Consider the following 19,421-nt stretch of genomic DNA (forward strand, 5'->3'; position numbering starts at 1 on the left):
ATTCACTCACTGTGCGTTTACAGAGAAACAGTGGCACAACCTCTCCCCCCTGCCAACACTCACTGCAGCTTCTGGGACTCGAGATAGACATCAGGAAGTTAAAGCCGATAACACATTTGCATGTCACCTGATAACTGGCTGTAATTAGTACTCCCCTCGAGCCCCCTAACGCACCCCCTCACAACACGACAAAAAAACACACACATGGACACACACGAGGCCAACTTCCAGTACAGTATGTTATCCTTATCCCTCCCTCCAGACCACAAGGCCCCCATGGGGACAAAAGATAGGGGCCTCAGTGTGTTCGTTTCATAGCAGCCCCTGCCAGACCGCATCAGCAAAGGCCACGTCTGCCGAGCGCTGTTAGCCACACAGAGGCAGCTGGTCGCACCAAGTCAAGCTGCTAACTTTTATTGCACAAGCACCTCCCTCCACTCTTATCTCAGGGAGGGAGGTGATCTAATCAGACTGCTGATTAGATAGCCTCCCTCCATTGCCATAGCCACTGTCTGCATATTAGACCCTCCTTCCTCTGAGTGGTGCCCTTCTGTTTTCCCTCCAATTCCAAAAAAGCACCTCAATTCCTTCCAACAAAAACCAACCAAACAAACAAACAAAAAGCAGCTTCACCAGATTTAAGATGATGACTCGCCACCTGACGACACCGCAAGACTGCACGACAATAAAATGCTTGGTCTGTACTGAGGTGTGTGTCTGCGTGCGTGTGTAGCCCATTCCACATGATGTAGCCCCCTGTGTTAAGTCTTTAATCGATACATCTCCCTATCCTGACAGTGAGGACAGAGCCCAGATCTGAGATCAGAGCGATGGCGGTGTAAATCTTTACGGTTCAACCAGAGCCTTTTAAAGCCTGTCTATAATTGGGCCTCAGCCAGCAGCTGCCTCAGCTGCGGCTATCACCGTGGGCCCGGTCAAAGCGCCAGCTCCTCAGGGGCATAAACAAACAGCGCACCTCCAATAAGGGCAAAAAAGCACCTGTGTGAGGATAAAAAGAGAGACGATGTGGCAGTCAGACTTGAATAAGCCCTCCGCTGTTGTCTGTAGTTGAGGTATTTCTTGGAGAGGTGTTTTCGTTGAGTGAGGCTTTTTGTGCTTTTGGATTATTACACCAGCATGTACTGTACCTCTGAGTGCAAGCCGGGGAGACTTAGCTCACTGAGTGATTTCAAATAGAGGGTAATCCACTGCCATGTAATGGATGCTTTGTTGACGGGCTTCTTTCAGGAAGCAGGAGAATGCTCGCACAGTTTTACAGGTTAGGATCATGAGCTTGAAGCTGCATTAGTTTTAGCGCAAGTTATTTTATTTCAGTCCAAAGGTGATACACTGAGACAATGAAGCACACGTCTAACTACCTACTTGAAAACACACACTATAATCCATAATTTTTCCCAACTGCTGGCACCGTTCTTTTATTTCCTTTACGGAGAGACACTTCCTGAAATGGAGCAGAAGAAACCTAACAAAATATAGGAAGATATGCAAAACAGGAAGCAGACAGCAGTGGATGCACATGCAATTCTGCACATACTACACCGGCTGTCTGAGTATGGGGACAGATTCCACACATGCACACGAGAAATCTAAATGCGACACCTCCACAGCAACATTTATATTTTCTAGTACGTTCAGTTCATGCGGCCATACATTTTGGTCACCATGCACAGATGAACGGAGGAGTTCATCACACAAACCTGAGCAGACGCTCAGATGCTCGGCTACTGAGCCTTCCATTTAACTAGACAGGGATCCATGATGACAACATTAAGAGTAAATAGAAAAGACTAGAAATAGAAAAGTTGCTGCTTGCTGATTATATTTCTATCAAATAACCTGTATTGCATCTGCTGAGTGTTTCACAGTTGGACATCAGTGCTGTTTGATGATGGTGGCAGCTACTGGATGCCATGCCGTTGTTCTGACGGGCCAAAAATCCTACACCCCATCAGTCCAAAAAGGTCCCATTGGACTGGAAGCCTGTCTCTCGACCGTACATTATTACAAAAACAAATGCCCGTTGCTACAAACTCCCTGTAGTTAGTATCACACATATTTTGAAAGGCTGCAATCACGTGACCAATGTACTGACGGGAGTAAACAAGGAAATAGTCCCAGGCGGTCTTGCAAGGAGGCAGGTTGGGATGGTGGATGGGTCACAAAAACCTGGACTCTACCACGTTTGGAACCATGCCAACTTTGAGTGAACATTGAGTCATTTTAACATAAGTCCTGCCATGTTTCTCCTCCTAAACCCAACCTCTGTAACTTTATGTTCATTGTATAACTGTATGTTAGGGACCCAATGTCATTCCTGGGTTGCTAATTCATAGGATATCTTACAAACTTTTTTTATGAGAATATGTTTCTCTGCTTTACCAGCGAATATTGTGCCACTGAAAGTGGGTGTTTTAATCCAAAACATGATCTTTTCCTGACCATAACCAAGTGGATTTGTGTTTAAACCCAACCGCACACTTTTTTTAGATAACAAGCTGTTGGAGACATGGGCTTTGGGTCCAATGGCACATTTTTTGGACTAACGAGGTGTTGGAGTTTTGGGCCGTTGGAACAATGGACAGTCCTCATCAGCTGTGGGTGCAAGTGGATGCTTTTTCTTAACCTAGCAGTGTTTTTAAACCACAAGCAGCAACATCAAAAGTCATTTCCTAGAGTTCCCAACAGAAACTCAACCAATGTTTGGATTCCCTACAAATCTGAAATTTTTGACAGGTTTGTCTATTAACTGTCAATTGCTAGCTAGCTCTAGCAAATAAATGGAGCCGCAGAACCCAAATTTGGGCAAAGAGAGAGGATGAGGACGTGGAAAGCAACACAGCTGACAGTGACAGACACTTGTCAATCAAGCAAACATGCAGCAAAACCTCTTTTAAAGCCCTAGTATCTCTTTCGCGGAGAGATGATTCTCAAAACTGCAACACATAAGAGGAAGTGATGTTATCTATGAAGATCATGGTTTGCCTCTCCAAGAGATATGCTGGAATTTTTTACCTGAAATCTCATGCAAGTCGTGAGTCAAAATCTATCAACCTTTTGTTGTACGTTATCTCAGGCCACTTACTCCCCTTACTACCCTGTCGCTCATTGCGTGGATGTATAGTAAGAAACCAGTGGTTAATGGTTGATAGTGTCGTAAGCACACAAGTGTCAGTGTGCAGGGAAACAGCTTGTATACCCTCGACTGGACTCACCTTAACGTGTAGGGTATATGTGTGTGTACATACATCTGCACCTGCAACAAACACTATAGGCCGCTATCTGGGCTCAATCTGCTCTTGGTTTACAGAGGAGGAGTGCCAAGGGTTATCTGTCCCACTCTGATATGCACAGATAAGGGCCTTGGGCCCACTGTTTAAACACCTGGGGCCCGGGGTATTAGAGCACCCTCCGTACCCCTTTGCCTCAAAAGCAGAGGAAATGGAAGAGTAAGCGCTGACTACTGCTGCTGCTGCGGCTGAGGGGAGTGTGTGTAAAAAGTAATGAACACATGAGTGTGTGCACGTGCGGAGGTTAATGCAAGGGTGATTATTTCCACCACTCCCACCCTGTACCCCAATACTCCCATCAATACTAAAAATAGCATGAGCAAAAACAGAGAGAGAGGCAGGAATTCATTGACTTGTCTCATTCATGCACCCCCTCTTACCCCCCTTCAAAAAACCAAGGCTGTATTATGAAAAGACAGAGTTAAAGCATTGATGGTTATCAGTATGTTTAACGGCTATATGCTGGAAAAGCTCTCCTTTAAAATAGGCTCTTTTTTCACTTATGTGATGTACATTACAGCGAGGGTCAGTCATTTGCATGAGAATGGACGATTAAGTGAAAGAGATAAACCCAAAGCTAGTTCCCGTGAATTGGATGCTGTGTTTGGAATACCAAGCAGTGGAGGGTTTTTTTTTTCTTCTTTCCCCCGCCCCTGCAGAATTAGCCCCCTGCATCATGCATTTATTTTCCCAATAATCACTCAGGCCCTTCCTGTGTTGATTATTTTCTCAGTGCAAGGGTTACTAAAATATTGCTGTAATCCCATCTCCCTGAAGCAGTAACAACAGTCACCCTGGGCTTCCTTTAAGAAATAAATCTAGGGCTTGTCAGTGGGGAGGTGGTGGGGTGGACGACTGGAGGAGAGATGGGAGGGAGTTGTTGTGGTCAGATGAAGATTGCTTACAGTAGATTCAGTCCACCTATATCGCACCTATAAAGTGTGGCCCCTCAGCTTTATACATCTCCCTGGAAGGTACCTTGAAGATACGGCTGGATATCACTTGAAATGTTTCTGTACTAGTGCCAATAAAATACCAGCGTTTCATTCCTAATACCAGAACAATACGTCTTTGATATCTCACTTAAAAGAGGCCACAGCTTTCTAAAATTACATGTTGTCGAAACGAAAGCAACCATGTAATAACTTGACCTAAATAAAGTCGTCTAAAATTAGCAAATTGAGTAAAACTTGCAAATCTGACCAGATGTGCAATGAGAGTTTTTGATACTCGGTGCTATACTTTGATCTGCACAGAAAAACTGTTACCCAGCTCAACTTCCAAGACAGCATCTCTTGTGCTTATGCATCTTATCGGCATATATTTCTGCACCCGTAGGTGACTCTTCACATACAACTTGTGGAGCCAATATGCAATGTATCCAGTCAGTTTTTATGATACAATCCAGGGCATAGAGGAGTGAGAGGGGTACGATGCTAACCATTATAATATCAGTGATATCTTACTTTTAAGAAGCCCTAACATAAAATAATTCACTGGTTCATTAAAGGAATAATTCGCATCCATCTTTCAAAGTAGTTCCAACTCTGAGTCTTTTATAACCTGACAAACTTAATTAGTTTAATACAACCAACATGATTTGCTTTGACCTTAAAAAAATAAAGTTGAAGCAAAAAAAATAAGCAACTCAATATTTTTCAAAAAGTTGTGTTGACATTTAGATGTCAAACTAATATATTTAAGATATTCTAACATATTTATTTTTATTCCATCCTTATTAAAAATGTCAAAAATGTTTTTGATTTTGACCGACTTCTTAAAATAAGTCATCAACTGACTAAAGCACGTAAATGAAATAAACAACAAAATGTTTATACTGAAAACCTTAAGCGTATCCAATAACCCTATGAATCACTTTTGTCAAAACTTAAGCAACCATATCACAATAACTAAATGTGCTTGGGTATCTTATTGGCATATATTTCTGCACCCATAGGTGACTCCTCACACAACACACAATGAACGGGAGCATCTTAATCTTAATTCAAAGAAGACAGAGCCCATAATTTTATAAAAAATACAATCAACTGGTTTAATTTATAAAAAAAACTGAGGTAACAATTAGCATGCAGCTTTTAGGTAGTCTTACAAAGAGTCTTTTATAACCTGACAAACTCTTTTAGTTCAATACAACCAGCATCATTTGCTTTGACCTTGGAAAACTCAATTAAGTTGAACCAACTTAATATCTATCCAAAGGTGTATTGATATTTAGAGGTCAAAATACTCTAATTTATTTCAGTTCCTACTACTCAAAAATATCTTTTTAAAATTATTTGTCAAGTGTCTTAAACACATTAATGAAACAAAGTATTTTTTTTTTTAAAAAACTTCTTTATTTAAGCATTACTCACTAACCAATCATACCCAGAACTTAAACAACCATATAATAACTTGACCTACATAAAGCAGTCTAAAATAAGTAAAATAAAATAAAACATGCAATGACAGCTTTCACTTTAATCTGCATGAATATGTGTTTCAACACTCAGCTTGACTTTAAGGCATCATCTCTTGTGCTGTCGTATCTTATCAGTATATATTTCTGCACCCAGAGGTGACTTCTCACACACCACTTGTAGAGCCAATATACAATTATTCAGTTTACGATACAATCCAGGGCACGGAGGAACGAGAGGGAGCAGCGACTAACCAATATAATACCAGTGATATCTTACTTTAAAGAAAACAGAGTTCTCTAATGTTATAAAAAGAATCCACAGGTTTAACTGAAAAAAATAGGTAACACTTTGCATGCATCTTTTTAAGTAGTCCGAACTCTGTCAAGTTATAAGACTCACAGAATTTACTCAATAATGACAAACTGAATTACTTCAGTACAACCAACATGATTTGCTTTGACCTTGAAAAACTCAACTAAGTTGGACCAACTCAATATTTATCCAAAAGTTGTATTTAGAGGTCAAACTTTAATATTTAAGATTTTCTAACTTGTTCCATCCCACTCAAAAATGTCAACTGTTAAAGATTTTGTCTAACTTTTTAAAATAAGTCGTCATCTGACTAAAATACGTTAATGAAACAAATACATTTTATATGCTGGAAAACATCTTTATTTTAAGCATTATGTACATATTGTCAAAACCTAAGCAACCATATAATAACTTGACCTAAATAAAAAAGTCTAAAATAAGCTTAATTAATTAAAAAGTGAAAATTACAAATTTGACCAGACGTGCAATGAGAGTTTTTGATACTTGGTGCTACACTTTGATCCGCGCGAAAAAGTGTCTTGCTACCCAGCCCGACTTCAAGGTAGCATCTCGTGCTTGCGCATCTTATCAACATATATTTCTGCACCCATAGGTGACTCCTCACACACCACTTGTGGAGCCAATATGCCATGCATTGAGTCTGAGTGGGGTGTTTTTTTATGATACAATCCAGGGCACGGAGGAATGAAAGGGAGCAGGGACTAAATTTATACAGGAAGTGGGTACTTTCTGGTGCGTTCATTTTAACATCGACGTGCACACACAGACACCTCACACCAACGACCTGTGCCACATCTGGAAACAATTACACTCATGTTTGACTTGACCTGCCTGCACCAAGTGAACTCTGCCAACTTTTTTATGTGTTTGTTGCAGAGGCAGCGGTGACCCTGACACAGTGGCTGTGGGGGAAATGATGTGTAATTAGTCGGAGGGAACACGACTCCGCTCGTCTGAAATAAAACATCTTGCATTCACATCAAAAGACTGAGGCAGCTTGACAGGCTGTACACAGAAAAAATGAAGAAACGCACAGACTTGATATGCTATCAAATGACCCACATTGGAATTTGTGAGGACACGAGGAGCGCCTGAATTATCAAGCATCTCGGAGTAGGCACAGCAGACCTTTCATGTGCGGACGGCAAAGCAGACAGCGGATGATGCAATGTTTGATTTCTACACTTCAGGAGGCTGTCAGGACAGCGCGTACAATATTAAACAGTGTCGTGTCGGTGTATCAACCAGTCTAAATTAACCCATTAGTATGCTATGGGGAGAGGCGGGAAGATCAATGCATGAAACGGTTTGGAAATCTCCTTTGATACAAGATTTCCCAGCTTGAGCGAATTGATGAAATTCCTCTTGAAACACAGGCAACCATTTCACACGCCAGACTTTTCTCAAGACAGAGACTAATGTAGCCTGTCCTTTAACACAGTGAGACTGCTTTGCTGCATCTTACACAGAAGCTATAGTGCATGTTAAAGCTGTTGTCAAAGCCTGCCACGGAAGAACTGATCATAAGCAGCACTAAATTCACTTCTACAATTGCTGGGGTGTTTTTTTAAGATGCATTGTGTCAGTCTCGAGTACTCAAAGAATAATGAGCACTCATCATGAAGGCCACACAAATTTGTACTCTTTTAGAAGTAACTGCCAGCACCAAAAAACCTGCAATGTATCTGACACAGTGAGTCAAAAACACTGCACGAGAATTGGTGCACGGCTGCAAACAAGGACACCTCTCTTTGGGGTAAAAAGCCATCCTGTAATATTCTGTATTTTCTAAAGACAACACAGAGGCAGATTTTAAAACAGAGGCGTACCGGCCGAATCAGTCCAGCGGCTCTTAGCCATGCATACCAATTTACTGGCTCCAGTATAAGGGGACGGGTGATGGGATTCAAAACCTCAAGTGAACTTTAACCACTGTGCATTCCTATTGATTTAAGCAAACATTACAGGGTGAGAAGGTGGCCCTCAAGTAAGAAAAGGCCCCCAGTCACAAAAACACTGTGACGGTGCAAAATCCACAAAGAAGTGATGCAAGTACATTCCATAAGCTGCTGATACAATTTCAACAGATGACGCAGAGATACATGCAGTGACATGAGGAACACTGTGACACCAAATGCAGTTTTGATAAAGTTAACAGGTGAGTTTGAGTGTGTGAAGTTTCCAGGCCTTCAGATTTATTTATACACATTGATTGAAATAGCGCTGCTGCACTGATTTACTGCCACTCCCCTGTCCTAGAACTACCTCCTTGTCTCAGAGCCCAGGTTCAGCACTCATTTCCTGGACTGACAGTCTACTCCAATTATCAAGCTAATAAGGGACCCCCTTGTGCAGTTATGGGAAAGGGGAGGTGAGTTGGGTCCAGGATGAGGGGGTACCACTTTGGTAAGTGTGTGTGATAGCTGCCGCCCACATCTTGTAAGGCGTGACTAATGGTCTTAGACAATGTTACGACAGCACTGCTTCGGTAGTCACCTGGGCAGCCTTGGCAGTTACTGAAAGAGCGGATCTTGGGGCCTGAGCCACAAGGAACTAATGTTTGTGTCCGTCAGATGCTACTTACTCATATATTAAATGTGTGTGGATGGGTTATTTGTTAGTTGTCATGATCACTGATGGAGTAATTTAGTGGTATTAGCCCAAGAACACAAAAAAAAATTCCTCCATTCTCCTCATTCAAAAGATGCACTGAATATTTTTTTATTCCAAAGTCAAAAACAGGTGACATACACCTGGGGAAGTCTTATAATTGAGTCCCTGTTACCCAGAGCAATCATGTTACAAATTAATATTATTAGTAAGGTGTTTGGGAATTCTGAGGCCAAACGACTTAATTCTTTCATTTTCTGCTGGACATAATGCAAACTGCCGAAGTAATCTCACATAAACCAATAAAAATGTGATTCACTTAAAAAGGAAAAAAACAACAGCTGTGCTGAAAGGCTGAAAAGGACCATAAATTTCAAGGCCAAAACAATTAGCAAGCAGCCACACGAAAGAAAACTTGGCTTACCTGTGCTGCTCCACAGCTTCGTTATCTGGTAGTTCTGCACCGCAAACATTGCAACGTTCGTGCTGGTTCCTGCCGTCTGGTTTCATGCCCACTGCCAGCTCCCCGAGCTTGCTGAAGAACTCTCTCTGGATGAAGCTCTGAGGCAGGAGTCCCCCGTAGGCACTGAAGTCCATAGACATTGCCAGGGCTGGGGACATTGGGAGAGCGGAGGCCATGGATGCCGGCATGGACATGATGGCATCTGCTTTATGATTGACAGGTAGGGAGTAGAGCGAGGCCAGATGTTTCTCCGTCATCCCGGCCATTGCTTCCAGCCCCATCTGGCTGGCATCAGCTTGAGGGTCGCCCATGCCTTCATCGCGGACGTAATGTAGCTCGCGGGCACTGGTGATTACGCTGCTCCTGGTTGGTGTTCCTGGACCATCTCGGTTCCTATCCTCACCACTTCGCTCTCCATTGCTGGAAGCACTGGACTCCATGTTCGGAGGGCTGTCGTGGCCGTTCCCACCCATGTCCACTTGCATCATTTCTGTCTTGATCTCGGTCATCAGGTGGTGGGAGTTGCCGTGGATGAGATGTTCACCCCCATAGCCCTGCTGGAGCAGAGACTGGCCGATGCTCATCAGGCTGTCCACGGCAGCTTTGGTGGGACTCAGGGTGGAGGCGCCGAAGGAGGTGGAGACCGAGGGACTCTGGTCCACCATGCTAGCCATGATGGAGGCTTGCTGGGCACTCGCCAGACAGGGGCTCTCCATGGAATGCTTTTTGGAGTTCTTGGCTCCATTGTGGCCTTTGCGCTCATCATCGTCCTCTGTGCTCCCATCATTAACGTTGACTTCCACGTCATTCTCATCTGAGGACTGGATGGTTTCCAGGATCTTGAGGCATTGCTCTTCCAGGTATTCAATCTCCAGGATCTCTGCTGCATACAGAAGGTCATCTAAGTCCTCCACCTTGGCCTGGAGTGTGGCAGTGTAAGCATACTCCAAAATCTGCTGAAAAGTCTTTGGTGAAAGAAAGTCCAGGGTGTAATGCTGGCTGCTGCGGTGGAAGAGGATCTCAAACATTTTGCTTGTGCAGGCGAGCACAGTCCGGTGAGCGTGGAACTCCTGGCTGTCCACCATGATGACCACGTCACAGAGAGTCCCGGCCAGACGCATCTGGTTGGCCTTCTGCAGCAGGGCAGTGGGGTGGTTGGGGTTCTGGAGCTGGATCATACCCATTTTAGTTAAATCCATAATGTCGATGCAATCCACGAGGCCGACTCATGAGGCTCGCCTTCCCCGCTCAGCAGTGTTTTTAGCTATCTTTGTAAACAAGATGAAACCTGGACAGAGAAACAGAATAAAAAAAAAAAAAATCAGTTCTGGTGAATTCTGATGCAACAGTAACAAAAAAAAATCAACTGGCCTTAACACTTTCAAATCCAAAAAGTGCAAACACTCCCTTTTTCCAAAAAGACAATGAATTGTTCTTTTTAAACTAGATTAAAAAATACATACAAATCCTAACCAGTATTCACAAAAGTATGCAAAGCAAATTCATTAATTACATTTTGAAAATAAGAATGGACTGAATTTGTCAATACATTTATTTAAAGTATGCCAGTATTTATTCTGTAAATAGCAAGTGTGAAGTCTGTGGAGTTTCAAATTGCAAACATCCTGCAGGGATGGTAAACACTCTGTGCAGTCGCATTGTTCTCAAAATCAGCGGAGAGTATTGACTGTAGATTTCTGAAGAGAGACAATTTGTGAGCCGTCCAACAGGCTCACCCTGCATACCAATCAGTCCAACATATGTTATGTTAAAAAGATGTCTCCATTCGGTTTATCTGATGGGGATGTACACACAGTTAAACAAGTGTGAATTGTGGTTTTTCACTGCTGCCCCCCTCACAAAGACCGTCAGCAGCCTTTCTGAAATTAAATAGCATCTTACTCAGTATTCCCATCACAGACAGGAGCAGAGAGCAGCGGCCAGAAATGGATGGAAAGGAAAGCAGAACGAGGAGAAAGAACACAACGCTTCAGCACCAAACAACCCCTGCTCCGCTCCACTCACTAATGCTGGATATCCAAATGAATGAGTGTCTCTGTGGCTGCTGGTTTGTCCAAGTTAACAGGGCAACATGTTGCTGCGGCTCATATCTACAGCTGACCAACTCTAAAATAATAAAGAGAGGGTTAAATTAAATAGTCTGACCACTACATGTACTTTAAATAAATTGCCTCTCCTGTTCGTTATGACCCACACTGACACAATGTGCTCCTCATTCTTACAATTAAACAAACAGTCTTGCCACCACACATACTCTAAATGAATGAATGAGTGACTGCCAGCTAAGTGCCTCCCTTGACCCACATCCTGGATGAGCTCATTGATGTCCAATTTTTATCTACTCAATCTGTTCAATATATGACAAATAGAATAATGACATTTTCACTTAATTTTGGTCCACTTTTTTCCGTTTTGAAAAATGTGAATTTTCATTTTCAGATGCTCCAATTTCATTTTCGAAGGGCTTCATTTTCTTTTTTTTAAATAATAAGGAATAAAAAAGAGAAGTTTGTCTTTTCCTTCCTCCCCGCTTGAGAACAATACACACTCAGACACAGAAAAAAAGAGGAAATATCATCAGCCTTGCAGCTACACGACGACTTTTCTTTAAAAATAAAATAGTATCAGTAATTCCCACATATGCAACTTAAAAAAAAAAGCAGAAGTCAAAATCAGAGCATGCAGGAGGTGAATGATGCTGGCAGCTATTGTTTGTGGGAAGGATGATGGAGAATAAATATTCTTGCTGCTTTTGGGACACTGGACAGTTTCTTTTTTAGTTTTCGGCGCACTGATAGAATCGATAGGTGATGATGAAACCACAGGTTCTCACCTCACTGAGCTCTCAGTCAGCAGAGGTCATGCCTAAAACCCCGACATTATCTTTATTACAGGTAAGCCAATAGCTGCGATTTATGGGCCCCGTAAATGATCAGTGCTTGTTGCGCTCTGTGGGTTTTCAACCAAGCTGTGGCTTCACCGGGACACAATGAAGGCTAAAGTTGCTGTTCGGGGACTTTATCGCGTCTGCTGGCTCTCTATTAATAAAAAAAAATGAAAGGACAGAGCTACGTGCGTCTAGACGGCGTTAATAGTGCCAGCCGCACCAGACAAATTATACGGCGCGTTATGCATTATGCAAAACATCACGCACTACATTAAGTACATTAAGCCAGGAGAGCTTTTCTCGCTGGAGGACAATGTAGAGCCGCTGACAATAACCACATTGGGGCCGACTTCACAGAAAGGCAGCATAATCAATCTGATCACGAGTTGTCTGCCATAGCGCGCCTTGGCGACCCAGCCACAACAAGAATAAACAGCGTTCAATATTCCAGACCACGAGCCACACTGACAGACACAAATGTGCAGAAAGCAAAATGGTAACGGCGTCTCTAAGAGGTGGAGGTGGAGGGGGGACACACAATCAGAGACACTGAGCGTGCTAAAAAGTATACACGAGACAGACAGCTGCCAGAAATCTCTCGCCGATTCCATCCAGCTCTGCTCTGATCAACGCACAGGTGGACTTTGTTTGAGGGCACAATTAAATACTCAAATACCGGCTCTGTGCGGGCAACGAGAGGCAGGAATGATGTGGAGAAAGATGCCCAGAGGATAAAGAGAAAAAAGAGTGAAAGGGGGGAAGAGAGAGATCAGACAGTCTCGATAACAAATCAATTTGCCATTGCATCTGTTACCAGTTCCCTACCTCACAGTACGCCGCGCGTGCGACTGCGAATCGATTATTGGTCACCAATCAAACATGTAGTTGCCTGTCAATCAATTGTAGTGTGACTGTGCAGTGATTGGATTTTTGGTTTGTTTCGAGTAGAAAGACCAGTGTCCCCAGTCCTCATCATGATGTCATCACGGCTAAATGAGCCACACTGGTGCGTCTGGAGACACAAGGACGGGCAAAGAGTGTCGCTGTCTAAAAATTGCACAATTTCCATCAAAACGAGCAAACGCGATTTCTCCAGTAAAGTCACATGGAGGAGGAGGAGGAGGGGGGCGTCATATGTTGTCTGGCTCCCGGTGAAACAGCCAGACCTCACGTCCTCTAGCTGCGATCTCCAGCATACTAAACCAGACCGAGAGAGGGGAGGGGGTTACGTCAACCTTAACATCTCTACAATAGACTACCGTGCGTTAATGCAAACTTCAACACCTTGCAGCGCAATCAGGAAAACACTTGTTTTCATCCAGCACTCCGGTGCGCAGATCCAAGTTGCGTGCCAAAGTCGCGTTTACTGTTAACTTCAGCATGAGGTTGAACGGGGACAAGCAAAACGATCCCCAGCGCCTATAAATGCATCAAAATATCCACATGGTGAATGAAAGTACACAGAGAAAACAGTGGTAGACGCATGCAGAGTAGCGGGTCTGGCACTTGTCGCCGGGAAACTGCAGCTGCGTTTAGCCCGGATCGGTACTCACCTAAGTTGCACGTTTTGATTCCGTATAGTGTAGGGGGAGTGGGGCTACAGCATAGTAAGGCAGTTCGCAGTACCCGCTCTCTCAACACGCACTAACTCCTTTCTTCTCTCGCCTTCGCAAATCAACACGGCGCTGACGTCAACGCAGCCAGTCAGCCAGACGAGCAGCAGGCAGGCGGGCAGCCGGCTCTGCGCTCCAGCCATACAAACACTAAGAAAGTGAGACACCTAGGGGGCTGTCTCATGTCAAACGGCTGTGTTACAGTATGGCAGTGAAAGGTGAGCGACACTGCCCTCCCTCCAGCTGTTTGAATGCACATGCAGCCTACAGTTGCTCTCCAACTCCAGCCAGGGGCACACTTAATGCTTTGGCGGTCCTGTAGCAAGAAATCAATATGTGTGCTCCCGAAGCCCCCTCCAGCCATTTTCAATCAATTCATTGAAACTATACTCATGTTTAAGTGGCAGCAGAGCTCAGCACAGGTGGATGCAGAGGTTAGCTGGGGAAAATAATGCAGCTCATCCATCCTCCATGACCAGAGATGCATCCTGAAGGTGCTTTAAAAAATAATCATGTTATTCTGAATATTCTAAAAGCCAGTATGACTATTATGAGCCAAAAAAAGTGCAGACATATGCGTACACATCTGGCACCACATGATGTTTAAAGTCTTTAATGGCCTTTGGTTGTTCATAGTGGTTTTAATATTTGAGTATTTCATAATCTTTTTTACTTATATAATTGTTCTTATCAGTATTATGTCGTCCTATATTTGTGTACATGTTATAGTGCTATAAATTTGTGTGTCATTTGTTTAATTTGTACAGCACTTTGTTCAGCTGTGGTTGTTTTTAAATGTGGCATATAAATAAACGTGACTTGATTTGATTTAATTTGATTTGGTATTAAAAACTGTGTGGCACGACCACTTTTGTTTTCCAAGGTCACAGAATTTCACAGTCAAAATTATCAAAAGTTTTGCAAAAATCATGGAATTTTGACATGTATATTGAAACTTTTTCACACTAGTCTTCCATGGATAACCGTCCACATAATGTAAAATTAACTGCAAATTATTTTTCTGTAGCTGTAGACGTGACGTAGCTCTAATATGTGTCAATGTGTGACAACATTTTGTTGACTGTTGTGGGCGTTTCCTCATTTTTTTCCTGGGGTTCGTCTCTCCCTCCGTATATGCTAAATAATGTTTGAATAAAGTTTGCATATGATATGTTTGAAATGTCAAGTAAGTGGGGCAAGAAAAAATCCTGGGTCCTTGAAAAGTTGTGGAAAAGTTTGGAAATGTTGCCCGTTAAAATGTGTGGGAACCCTTCTCCTTCTTCCTCAGTGCAAACTATTAACATTATATTTAAGCCTAAAGTTGACTATACTATGGTAAAGAAATGTAAAACTATTACAGACAGGGAGAGAGCAGGCTGTATAAAGTTGTTCACCAGATCAGTAGGGAATTATATTATTCATGACTTTAATGCACAGTGTTCAACAATACTAAAGTTCAACACATTCTTACTTCGACCTCGTCACATATCGATGTTCGGTCACAGACCCTTCACATCCAGATACGACTTGAAAGGTACCCTGAGTGTGTTGGTTGTTCACGTTCTGGGACGCCGTGTCAAGTCCTGCCTGTTACATGCATTGTCTTCTTTCAAAATACACTTCTGTTTTCACAGGAAATTTACCATTTACATACAGTGTCTTTCAGAATAAATGCATTATGTCGGTACAACACTGCAAAGTTTTTTTGTTGTTTTTTTTCCTCCAACAACTAATGCAGGTGGTTAGGTTTAGGAAAAAAGAACAGGGTTTGACTTTATAATCTTACAAGATGTGAACACCACTCTCCCAGATGAAAGTCGGTGTCTCGGGGGATTGGGGACCAGGTTTAACAACAGCAAACTATATCAAGACATCCATTTACAGACTTTTACACACCTTGTGCTCAGTACTTCCCAAACACATGCATTTCCACTAAAAAAAACTTTGTATAGGCAATATGTTCTAATTCCAGGTCGTCACATATCGCCGCTTTGTCAGTGGACCCATGTCTACATATTATGCGTAAGGTATCCTCCTGTATTTGCTGCTGATGTTCCAGGACACTGCAACTAATGCCAGGACATCAACAAAAGCACATGGTTAGGTTTTGGCAACAAAAGCACTTGGCTTAGGTTCAGAAAAAAAAAAATGGTTTGGCTCAACATCCGGGTTATGAACTGACGCGTCCTGTCTGTGTATCATACCGTGACAGGGGCTGTCCAGCTGACCGGAGGCGTATCATAGCAACACAAAAGCTTCCATCCCACAGCGTTATTAACTGACACTGCCCAGTGGCGTATCAAACCGCAGCAAAAAGTAACTCTTGGCGTCAGTGTCTGACTGTACTGACTGTATTTGACAACTGTGGAATGAGAACAAGCTGGTATTGTAGTCTGGCTTTGAAGAGACACTTTCACTTTCAGTTTTGAATAGTGAGGTTTTAGTAAAAATGCATGTGTTCGGGAAGTACTGAACATATGACTGGATAAATGAGACTCGGATTATACTGCACAAGTTGTGTTAGAGTTTGTAAATGGATGTTTTAATGTGGTTTGCTGTTCTTAGAGGTGGTCCCCAATCAATCAATAAATATATCCCCAAGACCTGAACTTTTGTTTGGTATGCATTTTTAATTTCTCCTAGCTATGTGGGATCAGTAGGACCTGATAAGTATAAAAATCTGAACATTGTCAACAATAATTAAGTCCCAATGTCTCAAATGAGATGATAACAAAGTCCCACTGTCTGGACCTTGTCTACTTTATGGTCGGGATCGACTGCAGACTGACTTGGCAGAGATGGCTACCATCTTGTTTTTACATGGTTAAGTTAGCCACCACTAGATGGCACAAAAAGTGTCCACAAATGAGGACAACAGGTCTAAGTGAAGTAGAAAGAAGTATAAAGTCAAGTCAATCCAAAATGTGATGTCCTCATATGAGGACACAGGGTGTCAGGAGGATATGTTTGACATTTTCCGTGGAGGCATTCAAAAACCCCAAAGTTTTCTCTGTGAATTTGAGGTGAAGTCATGGATTTCAATACAATTCAAATCCATGGCATGACTAACTGATATATAAACTGTCATTCTGTGGGTGAAATATTCCTCTAAGGACACAAGTATCAAGCTGGATTTAAGGAATCAAATGTTTTTTTGAGTCTATTGCAGAGGCACTTTTGTTTAAGATACTGACACTCATTTGAAGATATATATGTATATATATATATGTATGTCCTCAGTAATCAATATAGTGAACGACTCTCAGCTGGATGGTTTTGCAGTGCATTAACAATCCTTAATTGTTTCTCAGCATAGCTCTAATTTTCCTTTTGCCTTTATTCCGTTGACCAATAACCAGGACACCTCATTATCATTTGGCCTGATATAACTTTGGGGAGTCTTTCATAGTAAAAGCATACTTCAGAGCTTCTCTAAAAAATAAACCTGATTGATACTTTTGCAGTAATGATGATCGCTGACTGCAGGCTACTCATGATTTAATTCCACAATATTTTAATTCTATTGTTATGTTCCCTTTAAGTGCTGCTTGCAAGCTCTTACTTTGAGTTCTTAGAGTCACGAATATACATTTTTCCACAGTTAGGTGCTTTGTCTTTGCCTGTTTGATTTTAAATTAGGCTGCAGCAGTAGAGGGAAAAAGAGAATATGAGTACAATGTGTATGTAAATCAATGTATTTGTTGTTCCTTTGTACAGACATGTATGTTCCCTATTTGCTTTGTTGAAACTTTCATTTAATGCCACCAGCATGTCAAAGTTTTCACATGTCCATTGAAATATCTCAACATGTACCAGATGGACTGGCTCACAATTTATGGTTTGTAGATCGTGTAATCTGTTGATTCTGTTGACTCCGTGACTTTTGTATAGCGCCACCAGCAGGTTTACAATTTTGGGTCAGAGTTTTGATTAAGTCTTGTTTTACAATGGAGTATTTTCTGCTAACATGCCAACAAGTTCTCATACCAAGTCGTCACATATCGCCGCTTTGTTAGTCGACTTTCACATCTATATATTACACACTAGATATCCTCCTGTATCTGCAGTTGACGTTCTGGGACACCGTAACCAACGCTGGGACGTCAACAAAAGCACATGGTTAGGTAAGGGCAACAAAAGCCTGTGGTTGGTTAAGGAAACAAACACAGGTGGTTAGGTTTATGCAACAAAAGCACATAGTTAGGTTTAGGCAACAAAAGCACATGGTTAGATTTAGGCAACAAGAGCGCATGGTTAGGTTAGGGCAACAAAAGCATGTGGTTAGATTTAGGCCACAGAAGCACGTGGTTAGGTTTAGGCAACACAAGCATGTGGTTAGGTTTGGGAAAACAACAATAGGTGGTTAGGTTTAGGCAACAAACCCAAATGGTTAGGTTTAAGCAACACAAGTGTGTGGCTAGTTTTAGGCAACAAAAGCATGTGGGTAGGTTTAGGCAACAGAAATAGGTGTTTAGGTTTAGGCAACACAAGCAATAAGCCAGGTTTAAGTAACACAAGTGTGTGGCTAGGTTTAGGCAACATAAGCATGTGGTTAGGTTTAGGCAACAAAAGTAAGTGGTTCGATGTATGTAATAAAAGTACATGGTTAGATTCGGCAACAAGAGCGCATGGTTAGGTTAGGGCAACAAAAGCATGTGGTTAGATTTAGGTAACAAAAGCATGTGGTTAGATTTAGGTAACAAAAGCCTGTGGTTGGGTTTAGGCAACAAAAGTGATTCGCTAGATTTAGGCAACAAAAGCATGTGGTTAGATTTAGGCAGCAAAAGCCTGTGGTTAGGTTTAGGCAGCAAAAAGTACATGGCTCAGTGTATGTAACAAAAGTACATGGTTAGATTTAGGCCACAGAAGCACCTGGTTAGGATTAGGCAACAAAAATATGTGGTTTGGTTCAGGCAACAAAAGCACATAATTAGGTTTAGGCAACAGGAGCGTGTGGTTAGGTTTAGATAACAAAAGAGTGTGGTTAGGTTACGAAAAAAGTCATCATTGTGAGGCTCTACATTTGTACAGGAAGCAAACAGTTGGCTCCCGGGTTGAAGTCCGGAGTTTGATGGGTCAGGGTTTGCCCTAACTTGACCGGGGGCATATCATAACACTGCAAAAGGTGGCTTTTGATGTTGGTGTCTGACGCTGAAATCACTGACAAAGCGGCAGTATACTACAACTTTGGAATGAGAAATGGCTGAACAGACTCACATAATGATTACAGTTTGCAGATTAGATAATATGAAGTACAAAGACTTTTGCTGGATTGTTCAGATACATGTCTCAGTTCATCACAGGACAGGAAATACTGAGGTCAAATAAAACACATTCACCACTGACTGACTGGAGGAACCCAGCAGGTGAAAATACATCCATTTGAGAGTTGCTGAGTTTCTCATATGAGGAGCTTTGCCAGGTGGTGCAAGAAGAACCATTTGCAACACTCCTGCAGTAAGACCAAGAAGCTGGGAGGGCCTCATCATCCAGGATGATGAGTTTAGTCGCCTTCGTGCCTCAGGCTCACATCAACACTTCACTGACTGAGGCTGATAAAATGGAAGCGATGGACAAGTCAGGTCAGAGTAGACTATCTGAGGGAGGTCTGGGGTCGTTCAATGTCTGCTACAGATCACTCAACGTGTTCAATCAGCAGCGGCTGACAGCACGCTCTGGCTCATGGCGCTGTGCTGAGGAAGAAGCATTAACATTAATATTACCAAATAACAATATATGTCTTGCCAACACTGTTCTTTGTGT

General features: G+C 42.4%; 1 protein-coding gene across 3 annotated transcripts in view; it reads right to left on the reverse strand.

Moving 5' to 3' along the window:
* zbtb16a (zinc finger and BTB domain containing 16a) overlaps positions 1-13,785 on the reverse strand; it is a 218,597-nt gene extending 204,812 nt beyond the window's left edge. The window contains exons 1-2 of one of the 3 annotated variants that reach the window (XM_049593061.1): positions 13,599-13,785; positions 9,099-10,425 (exon numbers count right to left, since the gene is read on the reverse strand). In XM_049593061.1, the coding sequence (XP_049449018.1) occupies positions 9,099-10,336 (1,238 nt within the window). In that variant the 5' untranslated portion in view covers positions 10,337-10,425; positions 13,599-13,785. Of the gene's footprint in view, positions 1-9,098; positions 10,426-12,870; positions 13,073-13,598 lie in introns of those variants that run through there. The other 2 variants (XM_049593059.1, XM_049593060.1) reach the window with 2 other exon arrangements.
* Positions 13,786-19,421: the final 5,636 nt, after the last annotated feature.

Source organism: Epinephelus fuscoguttatus, linkage group LG12, assembly GCF_011397635.1.
Source record: "Epinephelus fuscoguttatus linkage group LG12, E.fuscoguttatus.final_Chr_v1".
In the NCBI taxonomy this organism is placed as follows: Eukaryota; Metazoa; Chordata; class Actinopteri; order Perciformes; family Serranidae; genus Epinephelus; species Epinephelus fuscoguttatus.